At 42.5% G+C, this 23,823-nt stretch overlaps 1 protein-coding gene across 1 annotated transcript in view; it reads left to right on the plus strand.

Annotated features, from left to right (window-relative positions):
- The first annotated feature begins 10,850 nt into the window (after nt 1-10,850).
- Nucleotides 10,851-23,823, plus strand: part of LOC118360970 (extracellular serine/threonine protein kinase FAM20C-like) — a 99,842-nt gene continuing 86,869 nt past the window's right edge. Inside the window, exons 1-3 of the mRNA XM_052472172.1 lie at nt 10,851-12,319; nt 12,701-12,879; nt 15,482-15,560. Of these exons, the coding sequence (XP_052328132.1) occupies nt 11,580-12,319; nt 12,701-12,879; nt 15,482-15,560 (998 nt within the window). The 5' untranslated portion in view covers nt 10,851-11,579. The remainder of the gene's footprint in view (nt 12,320-12,700; nt 12,880-15,481; nt 15,561-23,823) is intronic.

The following is a 23,823-nucleotide window of genomic DNA, read 5'->3' on the forward strand; positions in this document are numbered from 1 at the left end:
GGAATTACAAACTGGGACAAGGAGAGGTCGAAGAGGACAGTTAATATGCTCCACCGACGTCTGTGTTGATTTTGTTGGAGAGCATAAAAAAAACAGGCTTTATAAAGTGCACCTAAAGTGATTCTAAATGACTTGACACATGATACTATTTTACAGATTGTCACGTTGGTATGAATGATTAGGGAGACAGGCTCAGCAATGCGTAATATTTTTTTACATTTCTTACCCAAATTACAGCATGCAGTGTAAAGGCACGGAGACGAAGATCAAACAAACACTATATAAAACACAGGGATGAAACCCAAACAAAAGAGTGAGGAGTACCTCGAATAAATAACACAAGCGCACAATGATTAACACACGGAACGAGACCCGAAATCATCTGCACAATCCACAAAGGAAAGAAAGCCAAAAGACATAGCACAGGCACTCACATGCACCAACAGACATTGTAACAATAATCGACAGGACAATGGTAACCCAAGGACACACTTATACAATGACTAATCACTGAGAATAGGGGCCAGGTGTGCGTAATGGAAGTTCCGGAGGGATCCGTGAAACTGATACTTTCATTGGTGTTCAATGATAATATCAATCTCCATTGCGATATTGGGATTGTACAATGAAATGTGTTTTTTTTGTTAATATACAATAGATCCTTACATCGGTGATGTTGTTACACTCTCCCTCCTATGCTAAAATAAGATCTGATAAGCCCCTCCATGACAACACAGGTAAGTTCTTTGAAGTGCACCTCTCAGCCCAGACCATTCTTTATTTTTATTAACCTTTATTTAAAAAGGCAAGTCAGTTAAGAACAAATTCTTATTTACTACAACAACCTACCCTGGCCAAACCCTAACCAGAACAACACTGGGCCAATTGTGGGCCACCCTATGGGACTCCCCCAATCAAGGCCGGTTGTGATACGGCCTGGAATCGAACCAGGGTCTGTAATAGCACCTCTAGCACAGAGATGCAGTGCCTTGGACTGCTGCGCCACACGGGACCCCGACCTACAGTATATAAAGGTGTACCTTCCTGCCCAGACTTACAGTATATTAAGGTGTACCTCTCAGACCTACAGTATATTAAGGTGTACTTCCAGAACTACACTATTTTAATGTGTACTTCTCAGACCTACAGTATATTAAGGTGTACCTCTTAGACTTACACTATATTGAAGTGTGCTTCTCAGACCTACAGTATATTACGGTGTACTTCTCAGACTTACAGTATATTACAGTGTACTTCTCAGACCTACAGTATATAAAGTTGTACTTCTCAGACCTACAGTATATTAAAGTGTACTTCTCAGACCTACAATATATTTAGAGCAGTGGAAGTCAACATAACAAGCATATTTTCCCCAGATCTGTTATTTGGCCGGAAGAGGCAGCGGGGTCATTACTATATCGGGACCTATCCCTGGAGAGGCCCGCACTCCAAAATAAACTCCACACACAAACACACACACATAGAAATGATGACACAAACACGCCTCTCTATGCTCCATACGACCCCTTACGTACTGGTGTGGGATCAATAATTTGATTGCTTTCCTGTTGCTCGGAATTGTCCTGCATCGCATGAAATGCAGATGAGCTTTGAGATGTACATCAATTCACTGAAACCTACACTAACACAAGGTTATATTAACATATGCACTTTTCATGTAGCTTACATTTGGACAGCTAATAGCCTAACGGCCGATCATGCAATGTTATGGGCTACACTTTAAGGACCTGTTGCTGCAGGATTATTTTGCTCTGACAAATAGGTCAAATGAAGATCCTACATCTGTACATATTTCTCCTCGCCCAGGGTCTAAACTAACACACCTAGCAGTGTGGAGACTAGGTGCAGCCAGCCGCCTAAACAAGATGTATAAATAAACACAAGGTGGGGTAGGGAACCAGGGAGAGAAGGAGGCCGGGGTAAGAGGAGGGGAGGAGTCAGACCTATAGCTAAAGTAGGCAGACTAGGCTGTGTTTCGCAAAAGCAGCTTATTATCGCTAAGACTGGGGCTCTTCAGATCACAGATAGCTGGCCTCAGGGCATAATCACTACATACAGTACTGTAGAGGCCTTGTGTTTAGAAGAGTGTGAATTAAGAAGCCTGTCTCGTCCGTAGAATAATATAATAATGGTCTCGTCTCCTACACCCACATGAGGAGAACATATAGGGAAGTAGGCCATGAAGAGCAATATAAGCCATTCCTGTACATCTGAATATCTACATGCTCCTCTGACTTTGCATGTTGCTTGATTGCCTTTTTACAGCTTTCAGAGAGGGGGGGATGCATTGCACACTTCTAATCACAATAGCCGTCTCTTTTTACACACTGAATAAGGATTATGCTAAATGTGGATCATTTCCACATGAAAGGGTCAATCTGCGATTGCTAAATTCAATTTTGGACTTTTAAATTAATCAAACACCTATATATTTTTTTGTTTGTTTCACCTTTATTTTACTAGGCAAGTCAGTTAAGAACAAATTCTTATTTTCAATGACGGCCTATGAACAGTGGGTTAACTGCCTGTTCAGGGGCAGAACGACAGATTTGTACCTTGTCAGCTCGGGGAATTGAACTTGCAACCTTTCAGTTACTAGTCCAACGCTCTAACCACCTGCCGCCCCATATACCCATTGATTATTGAATAATATAACTTATGAATACCTCATGAATGCATACCTCATGAGCTTAGTTCCATGTTCTTACCTCACCTGAACCCAACACAAACTTGTTTTATTCCTTTGTTTGTAAACAAAGTAATTGTAAACAAACACTTTATAGCCTCAAAACATTGTTAAAAATGTCATGTTGATCTCATGGATGGTCAGTCCTTGCATTCATAGCGCTGTCTATAAATTTGAGATTGGCTCCATTTCTTCAGCTCATCCCTCAGCTACACCCCTGAAAAAAGGGTTCCAAAAGGGTTCTACATATATGCTTACCTCAGTGTTTAAACTTTTACATCAGGAGTTCGAGTAATCTTATCATTTAAAAAAGATACACATGAGAATGTTTTAAACTGTACCTATATGGGAATAATTGTGCACGTATCTGGTATTCCCTTAATCATTTTACATATACGGTACTGCCGTGATTTATGTCTTTCAAATTAGTATTTTCAGTGATTATATAGAGCGGAGAGTAGGAGAATAGAAGGGAATGAGTGAACCAGCAATGTATTGTACTGTATGGTAAATATCAAATTGGCCAGTTTAGCCAGTGTTGAGTTTTCACTGTAACATGACTAGTGTTGATTCAGGAGTTAAATTAACTTAACACTTAGTGGTATAAAAAAAACAGTATTGGTGTTAATAACCAGAGCTGAGTGTGATTGTGTCATTTTTACTCTATGTAGAGTAAAATACTCAAAACCACTTATCATAAACTCAGCAAAAAAAGAAACGTGAAAGACCTTGTCTTTCAAAGACTCGTAAAAATCCTAATAACTTCACAGATCTTAATTGTAGAGGGTTTAAACACTGTTTCCCATGCTTGTTTAATGAACTATAATCAATTAATGAACATGCACCTGTGGAACAGTTGTTAAGACACTAACAACTTACAGACAGTAGGCAATTAAGGTCTCAGTTATTACAACTTAGGACACTAAAGAGGCCTTTCAACTGACTCTGAAAAACACTAAAAGAAAGATGCCCAGGGTCCCTGCTCATCTGCGTGAACGTGCCTTGCATGTTGCAAGGAGGCATGAGAGCTGCAGATGTGGCAAGGGCAATAAATTGCAATGTTCGTACTGTGAGACACCTAAGCACTACAGGGAGACAGGACGGACAGTCCTCGCAGTTGCAGACCATGTGTAATAACACCTGCACAGGATCGGTACATTCAAACATCACAACTGCGGGACAGGTACAGGATGGCAACAACAACTGCCCGAGTTACACCAAGAACGCACAATCCATCAGTGCTCAGACTGTCCGCAATAGGCTGAGAGAGGCTGGACTAAGGGCTTGTAGGCCTGTTGTAAGGCAGGTCCTCACTAGACATCACCGCCAACAACATTGCCTATGGGCACAAACCCACCGTCGCTGGACCAGACAGGACTGGCAAAAAGTGCTCTTCACTGATGAGTCGCGGTTTTGTCTCACCAGAGGTGATGGTCGGATTCGCGTTTATCGTAGAAGGAATGAGCGTTACACCGAGGCCTGTACTCTGGAGCAGGATCGATTTGGAGGTGGAGGATTCGTCATGGTCTGGGGCGGTGTGTCACAGCATCATCGGACTGAGCTTGTTGTCATTGCAGGCAATCTCAATGCTGTGCGTTACAGGGAAGACATCCTCCTCCCTCATGTGGTACCCTTCCTGCAGGCTCATCCTGACATGACCCCCCAGCATGACAATGCCACCAGCTATACTGCTCGTTCTGTGCGTGATTTCCTGCAAGACAGGAATGTCAGTGTTCTGCCATTCCTCCCAGAAATGTCCGGGAACTTGCAGGTGCCTTGAGGAAGAGTGGGGTAACATCTCACAGCAAGAACTAGCAAATCTGGTGCAGTCCATGAAGAGGAGATGCACTTCAGTACTTAATGCGCCTGGTGGCTACACCAGATACTGACTGTTACTTTTGATTTTGAGTCCCACTTTGTTCAGGGACACACTATTCCATTTCTGGTAGTCACATGTGTCACGACTCCCACTGAAGGTGGCTCCCCTGCCTGTTCGGGCGATGCTCGGCGGTCGTCGTTGCCGGTCTACTAGCCACCACTGATCCCTTTTTCCTTTTCTGTTCGTTTGGTCTTATTAGTTGCACCTGTTCCTTTTTGTGTTTCTTGATTTATGTATATAAGCCTGTTAGGCCAGCCTAGGTTTGTGCGGGATTGCTATGCTGTTAGTTTGTGGATTTTTGTTTGTATCTTATTTTTCAGTTTTGGGTCCTGTGTATGGGCCGGTCAGTTAATGTGCCTTGGGTTTTGTTTTTTTGGGTGTAACCGTTTTTCCTGGGAATAAAAAATATACATTTTCTGCTCTCTGCACCTGACTCCAAACCCACTGTTGTTGAAGAACTCTGACAACATGTCTGTGGAACTTGCTCAGTTTATGTCTCAGTTGTTGAATCTTGTTATGTTCATACAAATATTTTGCTGAGTTTATTTCAAGGCATGCTCTATTTCAGGTTTCTTTTCAGAATGTTTTGTTTCAATATCTGTGATTTTGCATGTACATTGATTGGTTGATTAATATTATGCTATACAAAAATAAATAACGTATATTTTTCTAAACTAATCCAATCTGGTAGTAATTGGAATCATTGCACTCATTACTGAGATGGTTGTTCCTGTTTAGATTATTTATCCTCTCTACCCTGGTAGTCATTCGGAATGCAGGTTGCGGGTGATTAAATGAGCCAATGGTTGGATATCCTCACTCTGGCTGGATTCCAGTAGATATTACACTTCACTTTGCACGCCGGCGTAGTGTGACTTGCAGGCCTGATGTGGCCTATAAACCAGGAGTTTCCTAAGACCACTGTGTTAGGGTATTATTTGGCCCTCAAAGAAAGGTGTCATGATATATGTAATGTATTGTCATAAGGACTTTCATTTTAAAGGCTAGTAAAGCTGGTGAAACTGTTTATTAAGGGTTCTCGGAAGAACTCTTCAAAGATGAAAAAGGTTCTGAGTAGAACCTTTTAAAGGGGTTTCTAGGCAGAACTCATGGAGGGTTCTAGATAGAACCATATACAAGGGGTTCTATGGCAAACCGTACATTAACAACCCCTAAAGGGTTCTACCTAGCACCAAAAAGGGTTCCCTATGGGGACAAACCGAAGAACCCTATATGGTTCTACTTAGCACCTTTTTTTCTAAGAGTGCATTTGCCAAACCAGTGGTGGGGAGGCGCATTGTTATGGTTTGAACTGCAGATTGGCCCTTTAAAGAAAATAAAAAGGTTCAAATAGATGGAGAAAAATGTGCCCACATGTAATTAGAAAGCTGCAATGGCTTTATAAATGTGTGGCAATTAACTGCTTTGATTCCTTGTAATTCATATATAGACATTTACATAATGTTCCAATAGTGTAAAACTTAATTATCACAAATAGTACATCTAAAATGGCACCCTATTCCCTACTGACTGTACAGGGAAAGGGGTGTCATTTTGACCTAACATATATTGATAAAGTCATTACCGTCAGTTAAAGGGACCATTTAAATGAAATCTCCACGTCCTTACAATTCAACAGTGGCTGGCCTGTGAACCGCACTCTAAATTAAATCGTGGAAGACTTGAAGATGGCGAGAAGGAGGGAGGGAGGGAGGAATAGGGGGAACAAACAAATTAGTAATAAGATGGGAGTTTTGTGGCTTATTGGGGCCAACAGAGGGCAATGTTATCTGTAACATGCATTTAAATCTGCCATATCAGGTGCAGAAGCACTTCAGGGATGGAAATGAGGCTTGTTCCATGGATGTTCCATTCAACCCTGGTCACGCCAAGGGCCAAATGCAGCTACCACACAACGCATATGTGACGCTTGGAGCGCAATGATGAGGAGTGAAGGTGGAGAGGAAGGGCCAACCCAAGCCATCTTTATGATAATACATAGGATTTATTTTTTCCTTTTAAAACTTGAGGGTGACTTTCGTATCTTAACTTGATGTATTTCATTACCATATAGTGGCGTGTGTCCCAGTGATGTCATTCCTAACCAGATACTCCTGATACAGTACGAGTCAGTACGGAGCTAGGTCGTTCTGTATCCCAGAGACATATCACTGGTTGGCCTGTCAGCTGTGTCAGCCAGAGATAACACAGAGCACTTTGTCACATAAAGGGCATTTAATGTGATGCGTTGTGGCCAATAAGACAATTTTGTTTCAATTAATACATTAATTGATTTGTTATGCTAATTTGATTGTTTTTCCTTCTGCTGTCCCTCACTGTTAGGATACTCGTACAGGGAATAAATAATATTGCACCACACTGTTTAAAAGAAGTGCTATGTAACACTAAAACTAGTGACAACTGAGCTGCCACCAACTTTAAGGAGACGAAACCTTAACTTTGCTGGAGCATTGATAACATGGTTGTGAGGGTATTGGGACAGATTTATGATGTACTGAAACATTCACCCTGAGGTGTTCTGAAACATGACATGGTGTGTTGTAACACATGGGTGTTAGGGTATTGGGACAGACTGAAGGTGTACTGAATTTCTTTATAAAGCCCTTTTTACATCAGCAGATGTCACAACGTGTTATACAGAAACCCAGCCTAAAACCCCAAACAGCAAGCGATGCAGATGTAGAATCCCAGCTGGCAGTCTTTTTCTGGCTGTGCCGGGTGGAGATCATAACATCATAAGAGTACATGGCCATGGTACAAATCCGAACAGGAATATCACGTCAGTGACTCAACCCACTCAAGTGACGCACCCTTCCTAAGGATGGCATGGAGGAGCTAGTGACTCAGTCCCGTGACTCAGTCCCCTGAATAGGGTCAGAAGCAGAGAATCCCAGTGGAGAGGGGAGCGTGCCAGGCAGAGACAGCAAGGGCGGTTTGTCGCTCCAGTGTCTTGCCATTCACCTTCGCACCCCTGGGCCAGACTACACTCAATCATAGAACCTACTGAAGAGATGACGGAGTCTACGTCTCTCACATGGATAGGCAGACCATTCCATTCAAATTGATTTTATAGGAGAAATCCCTGCCTCCAGCTGTTTGCTTAGAAATTATAGGGACAGTAAGGAGGCCTGTGTCTTGTGACCGTAGATTACATGTAGGTATGTACAGCAGGACCAAATCGGAGCGATAGGTAGGAGCAAGTCAATGTAAAACCTTAAAATCAGCCCTAGCCTTGACAGGAAGCCAGTGTAGAGAGGCTAGCCCTGGAGTAATACGATACATTTTTGGGGTTCTAGTCAAATTTCTAGCAGCCGTGTTTAGCACTAACTGAAGTGTGTGTATTTATTGCTTTATCCTGGTGTCTGGAGAGTAGAGCATGACATGGTGTGTTGTAACACATGGGTGTGAGGGTTATGAGACAGATTGAAGCATTGAAACATTCATCCTGAGGTGTTCTGAAACATGACATGGTGTGTTGTAACACATGGGTGTGAGGGTTATGAGACAGATTGAAGCTAAACTGAAACATTCATCCTGAGGTGTTCTGAAACATGACATGGTGTGTTGTAACACATGGGTGTGAGGGTTATGAGACAGATTGAAGCTAAACTGAAACATTCATCCTGAGGTGTTCTGAAACATGACATGGTGTGTTGTAATACATGGGTGTGAGGGTTATGAGACAGATTGAAGCATTGAAACATTCATCCTGAGGTGTTCTGAAACATGACAGGTGTGTTGTAACACCAGTTAATCAAGAATGTGTTATATATTTTTTTAGGGCTATGGTCAGTACAATATCAAGAATACAAAGGTGGTCTTGATTCATATTGAAAGGTTGAATAAACTGCACAATGCAGTCAGTCATTCAGGCCAGGGGGTTTGTGAAGAGTCACTGACCCATTGACTGCATGCTATCATCATCATGCCTACCTGGCTGACATCAATACACATTCATTCAACCCTGGCTATTTCCCCTCGGGTAATTGTGGGAAGATGGGAAACAAGACCCCTATATTGTTAGGGGGGGCGTATCCAGAGACATATCACTGCTGGCCTGTGTCAGCCAGAGATAACACAGAGCACTTTGTCACGTAAAGGGAATCCTAGGTGATATCTTGTGGCCAATGACACAATGAGCGGAAACGTCTATTTGTTTCAATTAATTAATTTAGAAATTAATCAATTATTAAATGTTATCAATTATACAATTGTTTCTCCTCATCTCATTGCAGTCTCTACTGGTACAGTTGGCAAATGGTATTGGACCACCTGTAAAATTAAGTCTTCCCCTTACAGGGCAATGGTCAGTAAAACAGCAAGAATACAAAGGTGAACTTGATTCATATTGAAAGGTTGAATGAATTGCACAATGCAGACCAGTTTTTTTAGATTCAGTGACCCATTGAGTGCATGTTATCATCATCATGCCTATCTGACTGACATCAATAGACGTATGGCTCTGGCTATTTCACCCTATAGGCAAGAGGGAGGAAGCTGGAGCAGTCATTGTAGATGATCATAGTGGATGATGGGTAACAAGCGAAGCATTGTCTCTAAGTACAGGTGTAGGATCTTATTTAGAGACAGTTTACTACAGCAGGAAAATAATTCTGCAGCAACAGGAAATGTAAATGATTATGTGGATTATAATTAATGGACATTTTTTGTAGGGGTTGATACATTTTTTTGTTCGGGTAAATCAAGTCTGACATTTTAAAGTGGAATAAAAACAACTTTAGAAGCCTTTTTAAAACTTGAATACACTAGAAGTTTGCATTTCTGGTTGAGCAGGAAAATTCTCAGTAACAAAAGACTGATCAAATTAAGATCCGAGATCTGTAGTCTGAATCAATGCCATTAGTTACCTTCTATTTTATTGAGTTTTTATTGAGTTTCTTCATGGCTTCAAAGTCCATGTTATCCCTGCAGGAAGCCAACATAGCAATTTGGTGAACTAATCTCTAATCTATTAAGTAAGTGGGGCTATGTTCCTCCTCCTCTGTCTCACACAATAGGCAAGACTGCAGTGGTCTGTTGTTAGGTGAGTGAGTCACTAGACTGTTACTTGCTTCTTGGAAAGGCTCCTTTTGGTAGGACTGAAATAAACCCATAATTTCTCACTCACTCACTTTAGTACACACACACACGCACGACCTCAATCATACACACAGGCAGGCAGGCAGGCAGGCAGGCAGGCACACACACACACACACACTTCCAATTTAGTGCCCGGATTGACAATTATCATTATGTTCCCATCTAATTTTGCCTTTACAGATACTTAATTAGTCCTCACGGTTAATGTACTGTTTTATGTAAATCCCTATACAGTCTAAGCGCATCCATATACCTTTGTGGTGTGGCGTGGCACAGACTCCACTGTCTGTCTCCTTTCATGTTGTTTAGCCATGCTGCTTTTACTGTAGCTATAATGTAATCTCAAAAGGTAATCATAATGGACATGATCGGTCATACAAGACATGGTCCAACCATCCTAACCCTAACCATCCATTCAGTAGCTTTACGGCCAGTCAATTAGCCATAAAGACTACCATCGGTCTGTTGATTGGGAAGTGAAGGCAGGGGCGATGTGAATATTAGCTGCAGCCATCTGTTGTTTCTGTACATTTCCATACTGCCAGGTATTCCTGTAGTTGTTTTTGGCCACATACATTTGTTTTATACATGTTGATGATGCTGCTGTACCACAGGAGGTTGGTGGCACCTTAACTGGGAAGGACGGGGTCATAGTAACGTCTGGAACAGAATTAATGGGATTCCGTTCTAGCCGTTCACTCCATTCCAACCTTTATTACGAGCCGTCCTACCCTCACCAGCCTCCTGTGTGTTGTACAGATAATGCAGTGCTGATTTGACTGAATGGAACCCCTGGACTGACACTACCATGTCTCCATAAGGAAGCATCCATGATGCAAGCAGAGGCACTTCACTAATCAATAGCCATAAATAATTTAATGTATGGTATTCACACAACATTGTGCGACAGCGGATTTTCGCCACTGTGATAAGACGCCCTCTTCTTGCACATCCTGGATGTGCAGGGGGAATATTTTCAACAATACAGACACAGGCAGGCCAGGCACTTGAGCCTAAGGGGTTTGCTGTCCTCATCCTCTCTCTATGACTGAAAGAGAGACTCAGCCAATCTGTGCACGGTGACGCACCGCAAGGCTGGATCTAGATGCGCTTCATCATCATATTTAACACACCCACCCTCGATCTCACGCTGGACAGACAGTGGTTCTCTTTTTCCTCGCGCAAAAGCCACATATTCGAGAGAGAAAGCGAATCGGCACCTGTCTGAATTATTTATTTGATTTGTCTCGTTTTGGTTGTTTTGTATTGCCTGTAGTTATTACGGATTTGTTGTGTGATCATTGACATATATTTCATACTGGGTCGCTTACTGTGCAATAGGCTATATGTGAACTAATTCACTTAGCCTACACTTTTTTTTATTTTATTTTTTTTACCTGCGGCGCTTTTCAACGTTGGTTCGCCGTTTATCGTGGCAAAGGAGGAATCTCAAATAGTATTTGATTTATTTATTATATTTTGACATTGGTGAATAGCGCTCTCTGAGCGTTTCCTATCCCAGACTGGACCAATGCGTTACCCGTGGCCAGCGGATCCACGATAGCCTCGTTTCTCACACCGCAGAGTTCACGCTCAACGGCCGGACGGATGTGTGCCAGCAGACCCCGCGAACACACACCTCTGATGGATCATTTATCTACCGTTTTTGAGCTTTTATTTCGGGCCCCTTGCACTTTCTTTATACCTTATGTTGTGCATAAAGCCTTGAGTTCGGACTCGGATCTATAGAGCAGAAAGCAGTTGAGATAATGCCGCTTGCTCAACTTGACCGTTGGTCTGAACCGAATCGACCTGTTTTACCTGAGCGCATGCGGAGAATCCTCTCGTTCTGAATCACAAAAGGAGCCTTCTATGTGGTTGGGAATACAAAAGTTGAACACTGAAAACTTTAGTCTACTCAAGACGGCTATAAGTGAAGATGGTTTCGTGTTCAACGTGTATTTCATTAAATTGGCATCCAGCGTAATAAACATAATCAGTGATGTAGTGAGTCTGTTCATATGCGTGCTCATCATTTGCAGTAAATACTCACAACAGCTCAAACAGAGGACTATGAAGATGCTACTCTTCCGTAAATTCCGGGTTTTGATTCTTATGGTGTTTCTAATCGCCTGCTCGATGCACATCTTGATAGACTTGTTACCAAAGCTGGAGAGGCGCGGAAACACCGGCTGCTCCTGCTCGCACACGCCGAGCGAGGGCCCTCAGAACTGGGCTAAACACCGAGCCAGGTCGGGAGTGGAGTCGGGCTGGCCTAACAAACACACTCTGAGAATCCTCCAGGACTTCAGCAATGAGCCAAACTCTAACATCTCTTCCCATTCTCCGGAGAAGATCCCCAAAGCGGGGGATAAAACGGAAGCCTTTATACGGCCTGAACATTATGCGCAAAATGGTGACAAAAATAGACGGTTTATACCGAACACTGTGCTCAACAAAAACGTACCTGTCAAAGGTTCAAGGTTGCGGGCGCTGTTTGACCACCCATTATTTAAGAGAGCCTTACCATCTCTGACCGACGAGGACACATTGTTCAATGTCAACACAGACATCAGATTTGACACCAAAGGCGCCACAGAGAATCAGGAATGGTAACTTATATTTTTTATAGATATTTATAGACTATCACCACAATCTGAAAGTGATTATTATCCTCCTCAAATTCAACATAAGACATTAACATAAATTAAACAAACAATACACTTAAGATATGATATGTTAATGACAATTGTAATCGTGTTACTACATGAATAAAAGTGTTATTACACAAAAGTTATAGGCTGCTGAACCGTATTATCAAATGTCCCTCTTGCAAATTCAAGTCCCTTAGTAAAACATGTCACTTCAACACACAAAACACTAAAACAGCTGAAACACTAAAAAGGATGGTGATTCCGGGGTTACACAAAATGCATAATCATGTCATCCTCCCTGTTGTAATAACACTGATCACCCCCCCTCTCTCCCCCCAGGCATGCTGAGCAGAACGTGGAGGAGTACTCTCCGACAGGAGGGGAGCTGACGGTTGACTCCTACCCCAACTGGCTCCGCTTCCACATAGGGATTAATCGATATGAGCTCTACTCCAGACACAACCCAGTCATCGATGCCCTCCTCAGGGACTTGGTCTCACAGAGAATCACCACCGTTGGTAAGTCAGAGGAGAGAAGGTAGCTTCTCTATAGCCTGGTCCCAGATCTGTTTTTACTTCGTTCAGCCAACTCTCATGCCATAGAAGTTGAGAAACTAGCCTGGTTCCAGATCTGTTAGTGGTTTGTTTAGCCACCTCCTCTGACTATCATTGACACGGATAACTTGGTGAACGCACAAACAGATGGGACGGGGATAGTTTCTCCTCTGTATGGCACAACAACAGTAGTCAGAGGAGTTGGCTAAACGAAACACAGAAACAGGTCTGCGACCAGGTTCTCTCTCCAAATCCACACGCAGTGAAATGAGAGGCTGCAGGATGGATACAGCTTGGTCTGGCAGTATGGCCAGCTACATGCTGCTCCCTCCAGCCCATGTAATTACACAGCTATATGACTACTGAGAGGCCAGGATGTCAATACCAATTGAGACTACAGAAGCCATCAGTTGGTAGTTTGGGTTTTTCTTTATATAGCATGCCTAGCTACTGTCACATCTACTTCACTCATTCACAGAAAGAATACAATACAAATGATCAATGGATATTATATACTGTATATTGATAATGTATGACACATTCCACTTTCTAGTTGATAGGTGATATATTTGGTCATGTGTAACTCACACTAGGACACGTAGAACATAGAGCCTAAAGCCTTTGGGTCTGTTACATCAGGGCATCTTTATAGAGTGGGTATGCCAACAGTCTAGAGACTGAAACGTTGACATTTTCCTCTTTAACGGTTCACCCTCTTCTCGCCTTTGCACAGCCCATGTCAACATCTCTTTTACATTAAACAAGATTTTCTCAAAGCTATTATGGTATTTTTCAAAGACTTTGTGCCTCTTTTTGGGGGCCAATTTGCTTTACGGCCAAGAAATTGACTTGAATTCTGTCCCTTTTTGGATGTGAGGATTCCATCTTCTGCCCTCTGAACAGCTGTCTCAGGAGTCCCTGTAGAATGGCTTATTATGTTCTAGGTTCTAGAATGAGAGAGCGAGAGAGAGGGAAGAAAGAACAGAGAGAGAGAACGAGGGAAGAAAGAAGAGCGCAAGAGAGAACAGAGAGAATGGAAAGAACAGAGAGAAAACAGACAGCGATGTGAATGCACTCTTTGTCCTTCACCTCCCAGTCTCCTTCCTGATCAAACAAACACTGTGACATCATCTGTCACTCACTCTGAGTACACAGTCACACAGTCTGAACCAGAGGTCGACCGATTATGATTTCTCTACGCCGATACCGATATCGATTATTGGGGGACCAAAAAAGCAGATACTGATTAATCGGCCAATTTATTTATTTGTAATAATGAATATTACAACAACACTGAATTAACACTTATTTTTAAATAATATAATTAATCAATAAAATCAATTTAGCAAAAACAAAGTGTTGGAGAAATGTAATGTGCCAATATGCAATATGTGCCATGTATGAGCCATGTAAAAATGTGTGCCATGTAAAAATGTGTGCCATGTAAAATGTGTGCCATGTAAAATATGTGCCATGTAAAAAGCTAACGTTTCAGTTCCTTGCTCAGAACATGAGAACTTATAAAAGTTGGTGGTTCCTTTTAACATGAGACTTCAATATTCCAAGATAAGAGGTTTTAGGTTGTAGTTAATATAGTATTTATAGGACTATTTATCTCGATACCATTTGTATTTCATATACCTTTGACTATTGGATGTTCTTATAGGCACTATAGTATTGCCAGTGTAACAGTATAGCTTCCGTCCCTCTCCTCGCCCCTACCTCGGCTTGAACCAGGAACACATCAACAACAGCCACACTCGAAGCAGCGTTACCCATCGCTCCACAAAAGCCACGGCCCTTGCAGCGCAAGGGGAATAACTACTCCAAATCTAAAAGCGAGTGACATTTGAAACAGTATTAGCGCACAACCAGCTAACTAACTAGCTATTTCACATTGGTGACACCAGCCATTAGGCTGATAGGCTTGAAGTCATAAACAGCGCTGTGCTTGTGAAGAGCTGCTGACAAAACGCACGAAAGTGCTGTTTGAATGAATGGTTACGGGCCTGCTGCTGCTTAGTCAGACTGCTCTATCAAATCAGACTTAATTATAACATAATAACACACTGAAATGCGAGCCTTTGGTCATTAATATGACACAATTTCCCTAGTTAACTGTACGGTTGCAAGATTGGATCCCCTGAGCTGACAAGGTGAAAATCTGTCATTCTGCCCCTGAACAAGGCAGTTAACCCACCGTTCCTAGGCCGTCATTGAAAATAAGAATGTGTTCTTAACTGACTTGCCTAGTTAAATAAAGGTATAAAAAAAGGGAAAAAAAAGGAAATTGGCGCCCAAAAATACAGATTTCCGATTGTTATGAAAACTTGAAATCGGCCCTACTTAATCGGCCATTCCGATTAATCGGTCAACCTCTAGTCTGAACTGAATCAGTGGGAGAGGTTGACCATCCTCTGGAGAGGGAAATTCATTGCGTAATTGATTATATCATCTCTGATGATTTACTTGGACTCTACAATGTCATCCAGTGAGACTGATTCTGCCATACTGTAATTGCTGTCAATGATGATTTGAGTTGTTTGTCTTTGTGTATCTCCAACAGCCATGAAGTCTGGAGGCACACAACTAAAACTCATCATGACGTTCCAGAACTACGGACAGGCTCTGTTCAAACCTATGAAGTAAGTAGACTGCTTTATAACAACCAGAAATGCGTCTCATGGTGATGTATTGTATAGGTTCAATAGGCTATTCGTACAGTGCCTCAGGGGGACAATCTAGATGAATAAAGGTTCAATGAAAACTAAATTAATTTTTATTTCACCTTATTTGTATCCAGGTTGGCCATATTGTAATGATAATATACTTCCTCTGAGAGACTTGGTCCTTTGGTCCTAATCCTTTTCATCATTGTTATAGCTAGCTGGGTTTTAAATTGAATTACTTTTGTTATCGTAATTGGTTAATCATATTCACCCTCCCGTGGTGTGTGGCCTCAGTGGCAGTGTGGAGAGCTGGGTTAAGGCTGATCCCAGGGGGGAGAAGGAGGAGGAGGAATAGGAGGAGGGAAGGGGGAGAAGGTGGTGGAGGAATAGGAACAGGGAAGGGGGAGAAGGAGTAAGAGGAGGGAAGGGGGGAGAAGGAAGAGGAGGGAGGAAGGAGGAGGGAAGGGGGAGAAGGAGGAGGGAAGGAGGAGGAGGGAAGGGTGGAGAAGGAAGAGGAGGGGGGAAGGGGGAGAAGGAGGAGGGAAGGGGGAGAAGGAGGAGGGAAGGAGGAGGAGGGAAGGGTGGAGAAGGAAGAGGAGGGGGAAGGGGGAGAAGGAGGAGGGAAGGGGGAGAAGGAGGAGGGAAGGAGGAGGAGGGAAGGGTGGAGAAGGAAGAGGAGGGGGAAGGGGGAGAAGGAGGAGGGAAGGGGGAGAAGGAGGAGGGAAGGAGGAGGAGGGAAGGGTGGAGAAGGAAGAGGAGGGGGGAAGGGGGAGAAGGAAGAGGAGGGGGAAGGGGGAGAAGGAGGAGGGAAGAGAAGGAGGAGGAAAGGAGGAGGAGTGAAGGGTGGAGAAGGAAGAGGGAAGGGGGAGAAGGAGGAGGGAAGGAGGAGGAGGGAAGGGTGGAGAAGGAAGAGGAGGAGGGAAGGGTGGAGAAGGAAGAGGAGGGGGAAGGGGGAGAAGGAGGAGGGAAGGGGGAGAAGGAGGAGGGAAGGAGGAGGAGGGAAGGGTGGAGAAGGAAGAGGAGGATGGAAGGGGGAGAAGGAAGAGGAGGGGGAAGGGGGAGAAGGAGGAGGGAAGAGAAGGAGGAGGGAAGGAGGAGGAGTGAAGGGTGGAGAAGGAGGAAAAGGAGGAGGGAAGGGGGAGAAGGAAGAGGAGGGGGGAAGGGGGAGAAGGAGGAGGGAAGAGAAGGAGGAGGGAAGGAAGAGGAGTGAAGGGTGGAGAAGGAGGAAAAGGAGGAGGGAAGGGGGAGAAGGAAGAATAGGAGCAAGGAAGGGGGAGAGGAGTAGGAAGAGGGAAGGGGGAAGAAGGAGGAGGAGGAGTTAAGGGGGGAGAAGGAAGAATAGGAACAGGGAAGGGGGGAGAAGCTATTCATAGGCTGTCATTACTAACTCCTTCAGTCTAGTCATATTAAGTCAAGTGAGACACACCTCAAATCAGGAGAGAAGCATACTGACATTTTAAACCAGGTGGTTCGAGCCCTGAATGCTAATTGACTGAAATCTGTGGTATATCTGACCGCATACAACGGGTATGACAAAATAATTACTTTTTACTGCTACTAATTACATTGGTAACTAGTTCATTATAGCAATAAGGCACATCAGGGGTGTTGTATATGGCAATATAGCACGTCTAAGGACTGTTCTTGCGTACACAATGCAACATGGAGTGCCTGGATTACAGCCCTTATACCATATACCACACCCTCTAATGCATTGTTGCTGAAATATGCAATCAAAATCCATCCAGATTTTCTCTATGTGGTACACTAATATTAAATTTGAACAAAAACAGGAAATTACGTTTGTTTGGGATTTAAATCTATTTGTTGTTTGAGGCTGTCAAATCATGTCTGATATTATCTATCCCCTTGGTGTTCTAATCTAAAGACAAGAGGGGCAGGAGGAGTATGAGACTTATTTTCACTCCCCCGTCTTGATACATTTCATTTAACAAAGCATGGCCATCAGAACTGTCTTGATGGCAGAGTTAGACCCCAATCTCCATCCAGCTGGACTGGCAGACATTTCCTCTGCACTATTCCCTAGACAATATTGTGAACCGACACACACACACTTACATTTGAGACATTTAGCAGACACTCTTATTCATAGGAATCAGTGTTAACTGCCTTGTTCATGGGCACATCGACAGATTTTTTCACATTGTCTGTTCGGGGATTCAAACAGCAAACTTCCGGTTACTGTACCAACACTCTTAACCGCTAGGTTACCTGCCGCCACACACACATGCATACACATGCATGCAAACACTTGCACACTCACACACACACTGCTCCATAACACCCTACCAACTCTCTCCTCAATCTGTTTTCGTGTTGCCACATGGTGCATCAAAGAGACAGAGGCTGCAACATCAAAGGCTTCACATCAGCTTCTCCTCTGAACACAAATGCAAATGCATCAACATTTGAGAGAGAGGAGCAGAGCGTCTGGGTACCAATCTGGCGACGGACTCTACCAGTAAACTGGGTTCAGAATAGAATGGCACCAAGCAGGTGCAGAACAGAGCAGGAATCCAGTAGTGCTGCTCTGTATCAATCCTATGTCTCTCTCTCTCTCTCTCTCTCTCTCTCTCTCTCTCTCTCTCTCTCTCTCTCTCTCTCTCTCTCTCTGTGTCTCTCTCTCTCTCTCTCTCTCTCTCTCTCTCTGTCTCTCTCTACCCGTCTCTCTGTCTCTCTCTACCTGTCTCTGTCTCTCTCTACCTGTCTCTCTGTCTCTACCTGTCTCTGTCTCTGTCTCTCTCTCTCTCTCTCTCTCTCTCTCTCTCTCTCTCTCTCTCTCTCTCTCTCTCTCTCTCTCTCAATTCAATTCAATTCAATAGACATTATTGACATGGCAAGTTAAATTACTTGTCAAAGTATACGGTACCAGTTAAAAGTTTGGACACACCTACTCATTCAAGTGTTTTTCTTTATTTTTAATAAATTATAATAATGAAGACATCTAAACTATGACATAACACATATGAAATCATGCAGTAATAAAAAAAGTAGCCGCCTTTGCCTTGATGACAGCTTTGCACACTCTTGGTATTCTCTCAACCAGCTTCACCTGGAATGCTTTTTTAACAGCCTTGAAGGAGGTCCCACATATGCAGAGCACTTGTTGGCTGCTTTTCCTTCACTCTGCTGTCCAAATCATCCCAAATAATCTAAATTGGTTTGAGGTCGGGTGATTATGGAGGCCAGATCATCTGATGCATCACTCCATCACTCGTCTTCTTGGTCAAATAGCCCTTACACAGCCTGGAGATCATCCGGAACCAACCTGGAACCAAAAATCTCAAATTTGGACTCATCAGACCAAAGCACAGATTTCCACCAGTCAAATGTATATTGCTCGGGTTTCTTGGCTCAAGAAAGTCTCTGCTTCTTATTGGGGTCCTTTAGTAGTGGTTTCTTTGCAGCAATTCGAACATGAAGGCCTGATTCATACAGTCTTCTCTGAACAGTTGATGTTGAGATGTGTCTGTTACTTGAACTCTGTGAAGCATTTATTTGGGCTGCAATTTCTGAGGCTGGTAACTCTAAATAACGTATTCTCTGCAGCAGAAGTAACTCTGGGTCTTCCTTTCCTGTGGCAGTCCTCATGTGAGCCAGTTTCATCATACCGTTTGTTGGTTTTTCCGACTGCACTTGAAGAAACTTTAAAAGTTCTTAAGATTTTCCAGAATGACTGACATTCATGTCTTAAAGTAATGATGGAATGCCTTTTCTCTTTGCTTATTTGAGCTTTTCTTGCCATAATATGGACTTAGTCTTTTACCAAGTAGGGCTGTCTTCTGTATACCACCCGTACCTTGCGTGGTATACGATTGGCTCAAACGTATTAAGAAGGAAAGAAATTCCACAAATGTAATTTAAACAAACCACACATGTTCATTGAAATGCATTCCAGGAGACTATCTCATGAAGCTGGTTGAGAGAATGCCAAGAGTGTGCAAAGCTGTCATCAAGGAAAGGGTGTTTACTTTTACACATCGCAAATATAAAATCATTTTGATTTGTGTAGCACTTTTTTTGCTGACTACATGATTCCATATGTGTTATTTCATAGTTTTGATGTATTCACTATTATTTTACAATGTAGAAAATATGAATAATAAAGAAAATCCCCTGAATGAGTTGGTGTGTCCAAACGTTTGATTGGTACTGTACATATAACAAAATAGTGGGACCAACAGCAATAATAATAGTAATAGTGGAAATAGGATTACCATTAACAGAAATTATGTCTACTTATGATGGTAAAAGGTTTATGTTTTGGCTCTATATGATATGGTAAATATATCCAATGCAAAAAACATCTACATTTAAATTGGATTAATATGCATATATTTCCATTAATTCCAATATATTTCCACCTATGAATATTCCCCAAAATGTGCAACCATAATCTGATCACTCTGACATCAATGAAATGTAATTGAAAATCTAATCAAACACTTCATGGCAGGCCATGAGCTAATGTTGTGCAAAATATGTATAGGCTATGCACGAGAAAAGAGTGATGGCCTCTACTAAAGAGAGGAGGCTCTCAACAGCTTTCTTTAGATTAGGCCTACTGTATTTTATAATTAAGATTGGTCAAAGTAGCCACCCTTTTCCTTGATGATAGCTTACAACAACAATATTAATGATAATAAAAACATATAAAAGCAGTAGTAGTAGACCAGTCTCAACAATTCAGTAGTAGTAGACCAGTCTCAACCAGTCAATAGTAGTAGACCAGTGTCAACCAGTCAATAGTAGTAGACCAGTCTCAATCAGTCAATAGTAGTAGACCAGTCTCAACAATTCAGTAGTAGTAGACCAGTGTCAACCAGTCAATAGTAGTAGACCAGTCAATAGTAGTAGACCAGTCTCAACCAGTCAATAGTAGTAGACCAGTCTCAACCAGTCAATAGTAGTAGACCACTCTCAACCAGTCAATAGTAGTAGACCAGTCTCAACCAGTCAATAGTAGTAGACCAGTCTCAACCAGCCAATAGTAGTAGACCAGTCAATAGTAGTAGACCAGTCTCAACCAGTCAATAGTAGTAGACCAGTGTCAACCAGTCAATAGTAGTAGACCAGTCTCAATCAGTCAATAGTAGTAGACCAGTCTCAACCAGCCAATAGTAGTAGACCAGTCTCAACCAGTTAATAGTAGTAGACCAGTGTCAACCAGTCAATAGTAGTAGACCAGTCAGTAGTAGTAGACCAGTCTCAATCAGTCAATAGTAGTAGACCAGTGTCAACCAGTCAATAGTAGTAGACCAGTCTCAACCAGTCAATAGTAGTAGACCAGTCTCAACCAGCCAATAGTAGTAGACCAGTCAATAGTAGTAGAACAGTCTCAACCAGTCAATAGTGGTAGACCAGTCTCAACCAGCCAATAGTAGTAGACCAGTCAATAGTAGTAGACCAGTCTCAACCAGTCAATAGGAGTAGACCAGTCTCAACCAGTCAATAGTAGTAGACCAGTCACTAGTAGTAGACCAGTCAATAGTAGTAGACCAGTCAGTAGTAGTAGACCAGTCAATAGTAGTAGACCAGTCAATAGTAGTAGACCAGACAATAGTAGTAGACCAGTCAATAGTAGTAGACCAGTCTCAACCAGTCAATAGTAGTAGACCAGTCTCAACCAGTCAATAGTAGTAGACCAGTCAATAGTAGTAGACCAGTCTCAACCAGTCAGTAGTAGTAGACCAGTCAGTAGTAGCAGACCAGTCAGTAGTAGTAGACCAGTCAGTAGTAGCAGACCAGTCAGTAGTAGTAGACCAGTCAGTAGTAGTAGACCAGTCAGTAGTAGTAGACCAGTCAGTAGTAGCAGACCAGTCAGTAGTAGTAGACCAGTCAGTAGCAGTAGACCAGTCAGTAGTAGCAGACCAGTCAGTAGTAGTAGACCAGTCAGTAGCAGTAGACCAGTCAGTAGTAGTAGACCAGTCAGTAGTAGTAGACCAGTCAGTAGTAGTAGACCAGTCAGTAGTAGCAGACCAGTCAGTAGTAGTAGACCAGTCAGTAGTAGTAGACCAGTCAGTAGTAGTAGACCAGTCAGTAGTAGTAGACCAGTCAGTAGTAGTAGACCAGTCAGTAGTAGTAGACCAGTCAGTAGTAGTAGACCAGTCAGTAGTAGTAGACCAGTCAGTAGTAGTAGACCAGTCAGTAGTAGTAGACCAGTCAGTAGTGGTAGACCAGTCAGTAGTAGTAGACCAGTCAGTAGTAGTAGACCAGTCAGTAGTAGTAGACCAGTCAGTAGTAGTAGACCAGTCAGTAGTAGTAGACCAGTCAGTAGTAGTAGACCAGTCAGTAGTAGTAGACCAGTCAGTAGTAGTAGACCAGTCAGTAGTAGTAGACCAGTCAGTAGTGGTAGACCAGTCAGTAGTAGTAGACCAGTCAGTAGTAGTAGACCAGTCAGTAGTAGTAGACCAGTCTCTCTCTCTCTGTCTCCTTTTTGCATCCGGAAAGTCTTATGTTTTGTGAAAAGTGATTTTGAGCAGGTCAGTCAGCTTCCTCATTGCCCAACTCAGGCAACAGTAAGTCTGATGATTCACCCCTTAACATCGGCCTTGTCATGTTGTGAGCCTTACAAATGATCTCTGCATCCTATTTAGTTGCACAATGAGATAGAGCCACCCACGGTACAGTCTAGTCTACTGTCTTAGTGGGTTAGCCTGGAATCTTAACTGGTAAGCTCCATTTCACCATGATTCAAGTCTTTGTTTGGGTATAGAGCAGTAGGTCGGGCTTTAACACTGCCTCTGTAACGATCATTATTCAGTCTAGCTGTCTGTCAGTCTCTCTGTCTCGTCTGTTTATGGGTGTGGAGGAGACGTGATCGTCATATGTACATCCAAATTAGACCCTGAGTACACTGACATCGTTTGTTAGCTGATGAGATCAAATTGGAGGCAGGGTTGGGTGTTGATATAATCATGGTATTCCTGGTTAACTGTATTGCTTGCCAATCAACTCCACTGAGTCATACAGTACACACAAATCCAATATACCCTGTCGCTTTCTATGGAGGAAAATTGGATAGTCAGTGTAGTATCAATCAAACACAGGAGGCTAGTGAGAGGAGGACGGTTCATAATAATGGTGCAACCATATATTTAACTGATTGACAGTTTGACAGTAGAGCCAGTGCAATATTTTTCACTCTTTTTTGTCAGTATATTAACAACACCAAATAACTCCCCTGAGATATGTGTAGGCATATCATTACTCACACAAAACATTTCAACATTTCATCAAAATGGGCGAGATGTGAAACAATGGTTTTATCAAATAGCATCAGAGCTCAGGGCGATGTGCTGTATTGAGATATAAAAATGTCTGAACTGAACAGGACGTGTCTGAACAGAGTGTCTTTCATTTGCTTTGATGGCCGCTTGGCTTCTCTCTGAGAACAATGCAGCCCTATGACAATACAACGAGTTCTGTTTTGTCAGCCTTATAGAGAGATATCAAACTAACACAATCGTTCAACATTCTCAGCATATAATATCATCTCTTCTCTTTATTTTAATCTTGAATACAATATGAACATTATTTCTCTCTCTCCCCTCTCTCTCTCTCCCTCCCTTTCTCTCTCTCTGTCCTCTCTTTTTTATAATATAACTATATTTGACGAGGTTTCCTGAGATTGACTGTTGTAGAGGAATGACTGGCCTCAGGACAACTGGTTGAGAGGAGATGAATATGAGACAGGTCTAAAATGAGTAGAACTGACACTTTATGATTACTACAATGACACAGCTTCAGGCCAGCAAAGGTTGGTATACTGTAGTAGATGTTTCACCTCTAACCGCTGGTTCAGGGTCAGATATTGTTTCCCCATCAGATTGTTTTATGGTGAACAAATACTGATTATTGTAAGGTTGTGTGATCCCAGATCTGTGGTGATTGAGGGTTCATCTTCGAACATAAGTGACACAGGGCAGTGATTGCTAGATGGGGATGCCTTCCCCGGGCCATTGAAAACAAGTCTAGGAAGCGCAAGATCTGTTCTATATGCACTATTTCTATGCTTTTTAATTGATTTATTTTTGCATCTTTTTCTTTCGGGTTTTTACACCAGACAAATATATTTCACAGCGGTTTAGATGGTACAATGATGTTCTACACTATACTTGGTTGTTTTGCCACATAAACAGAAATTAGGCGAACTATTAGAATTTTGGCAAGAAGGAAATTGCAGAGTGATTTCTGCATAGTGCACCTTTAATTGACC

The sequence above is a fragment of the Oncorhynchus keta genome, chromosome 2 (genome assembly GCF_023373465.1).
Source record: "Oncorhynchus keta strain PuntledgeMale-10-30-2019 chromosome 2, Oket_V2, whole genome shotgun sequence".
NCBI lineage: Eukaryota > Metazoa > Chordata > Actinopteri > Salmoniformes > Salmonidae > Oncorhynchus > Oncorhynchus keta.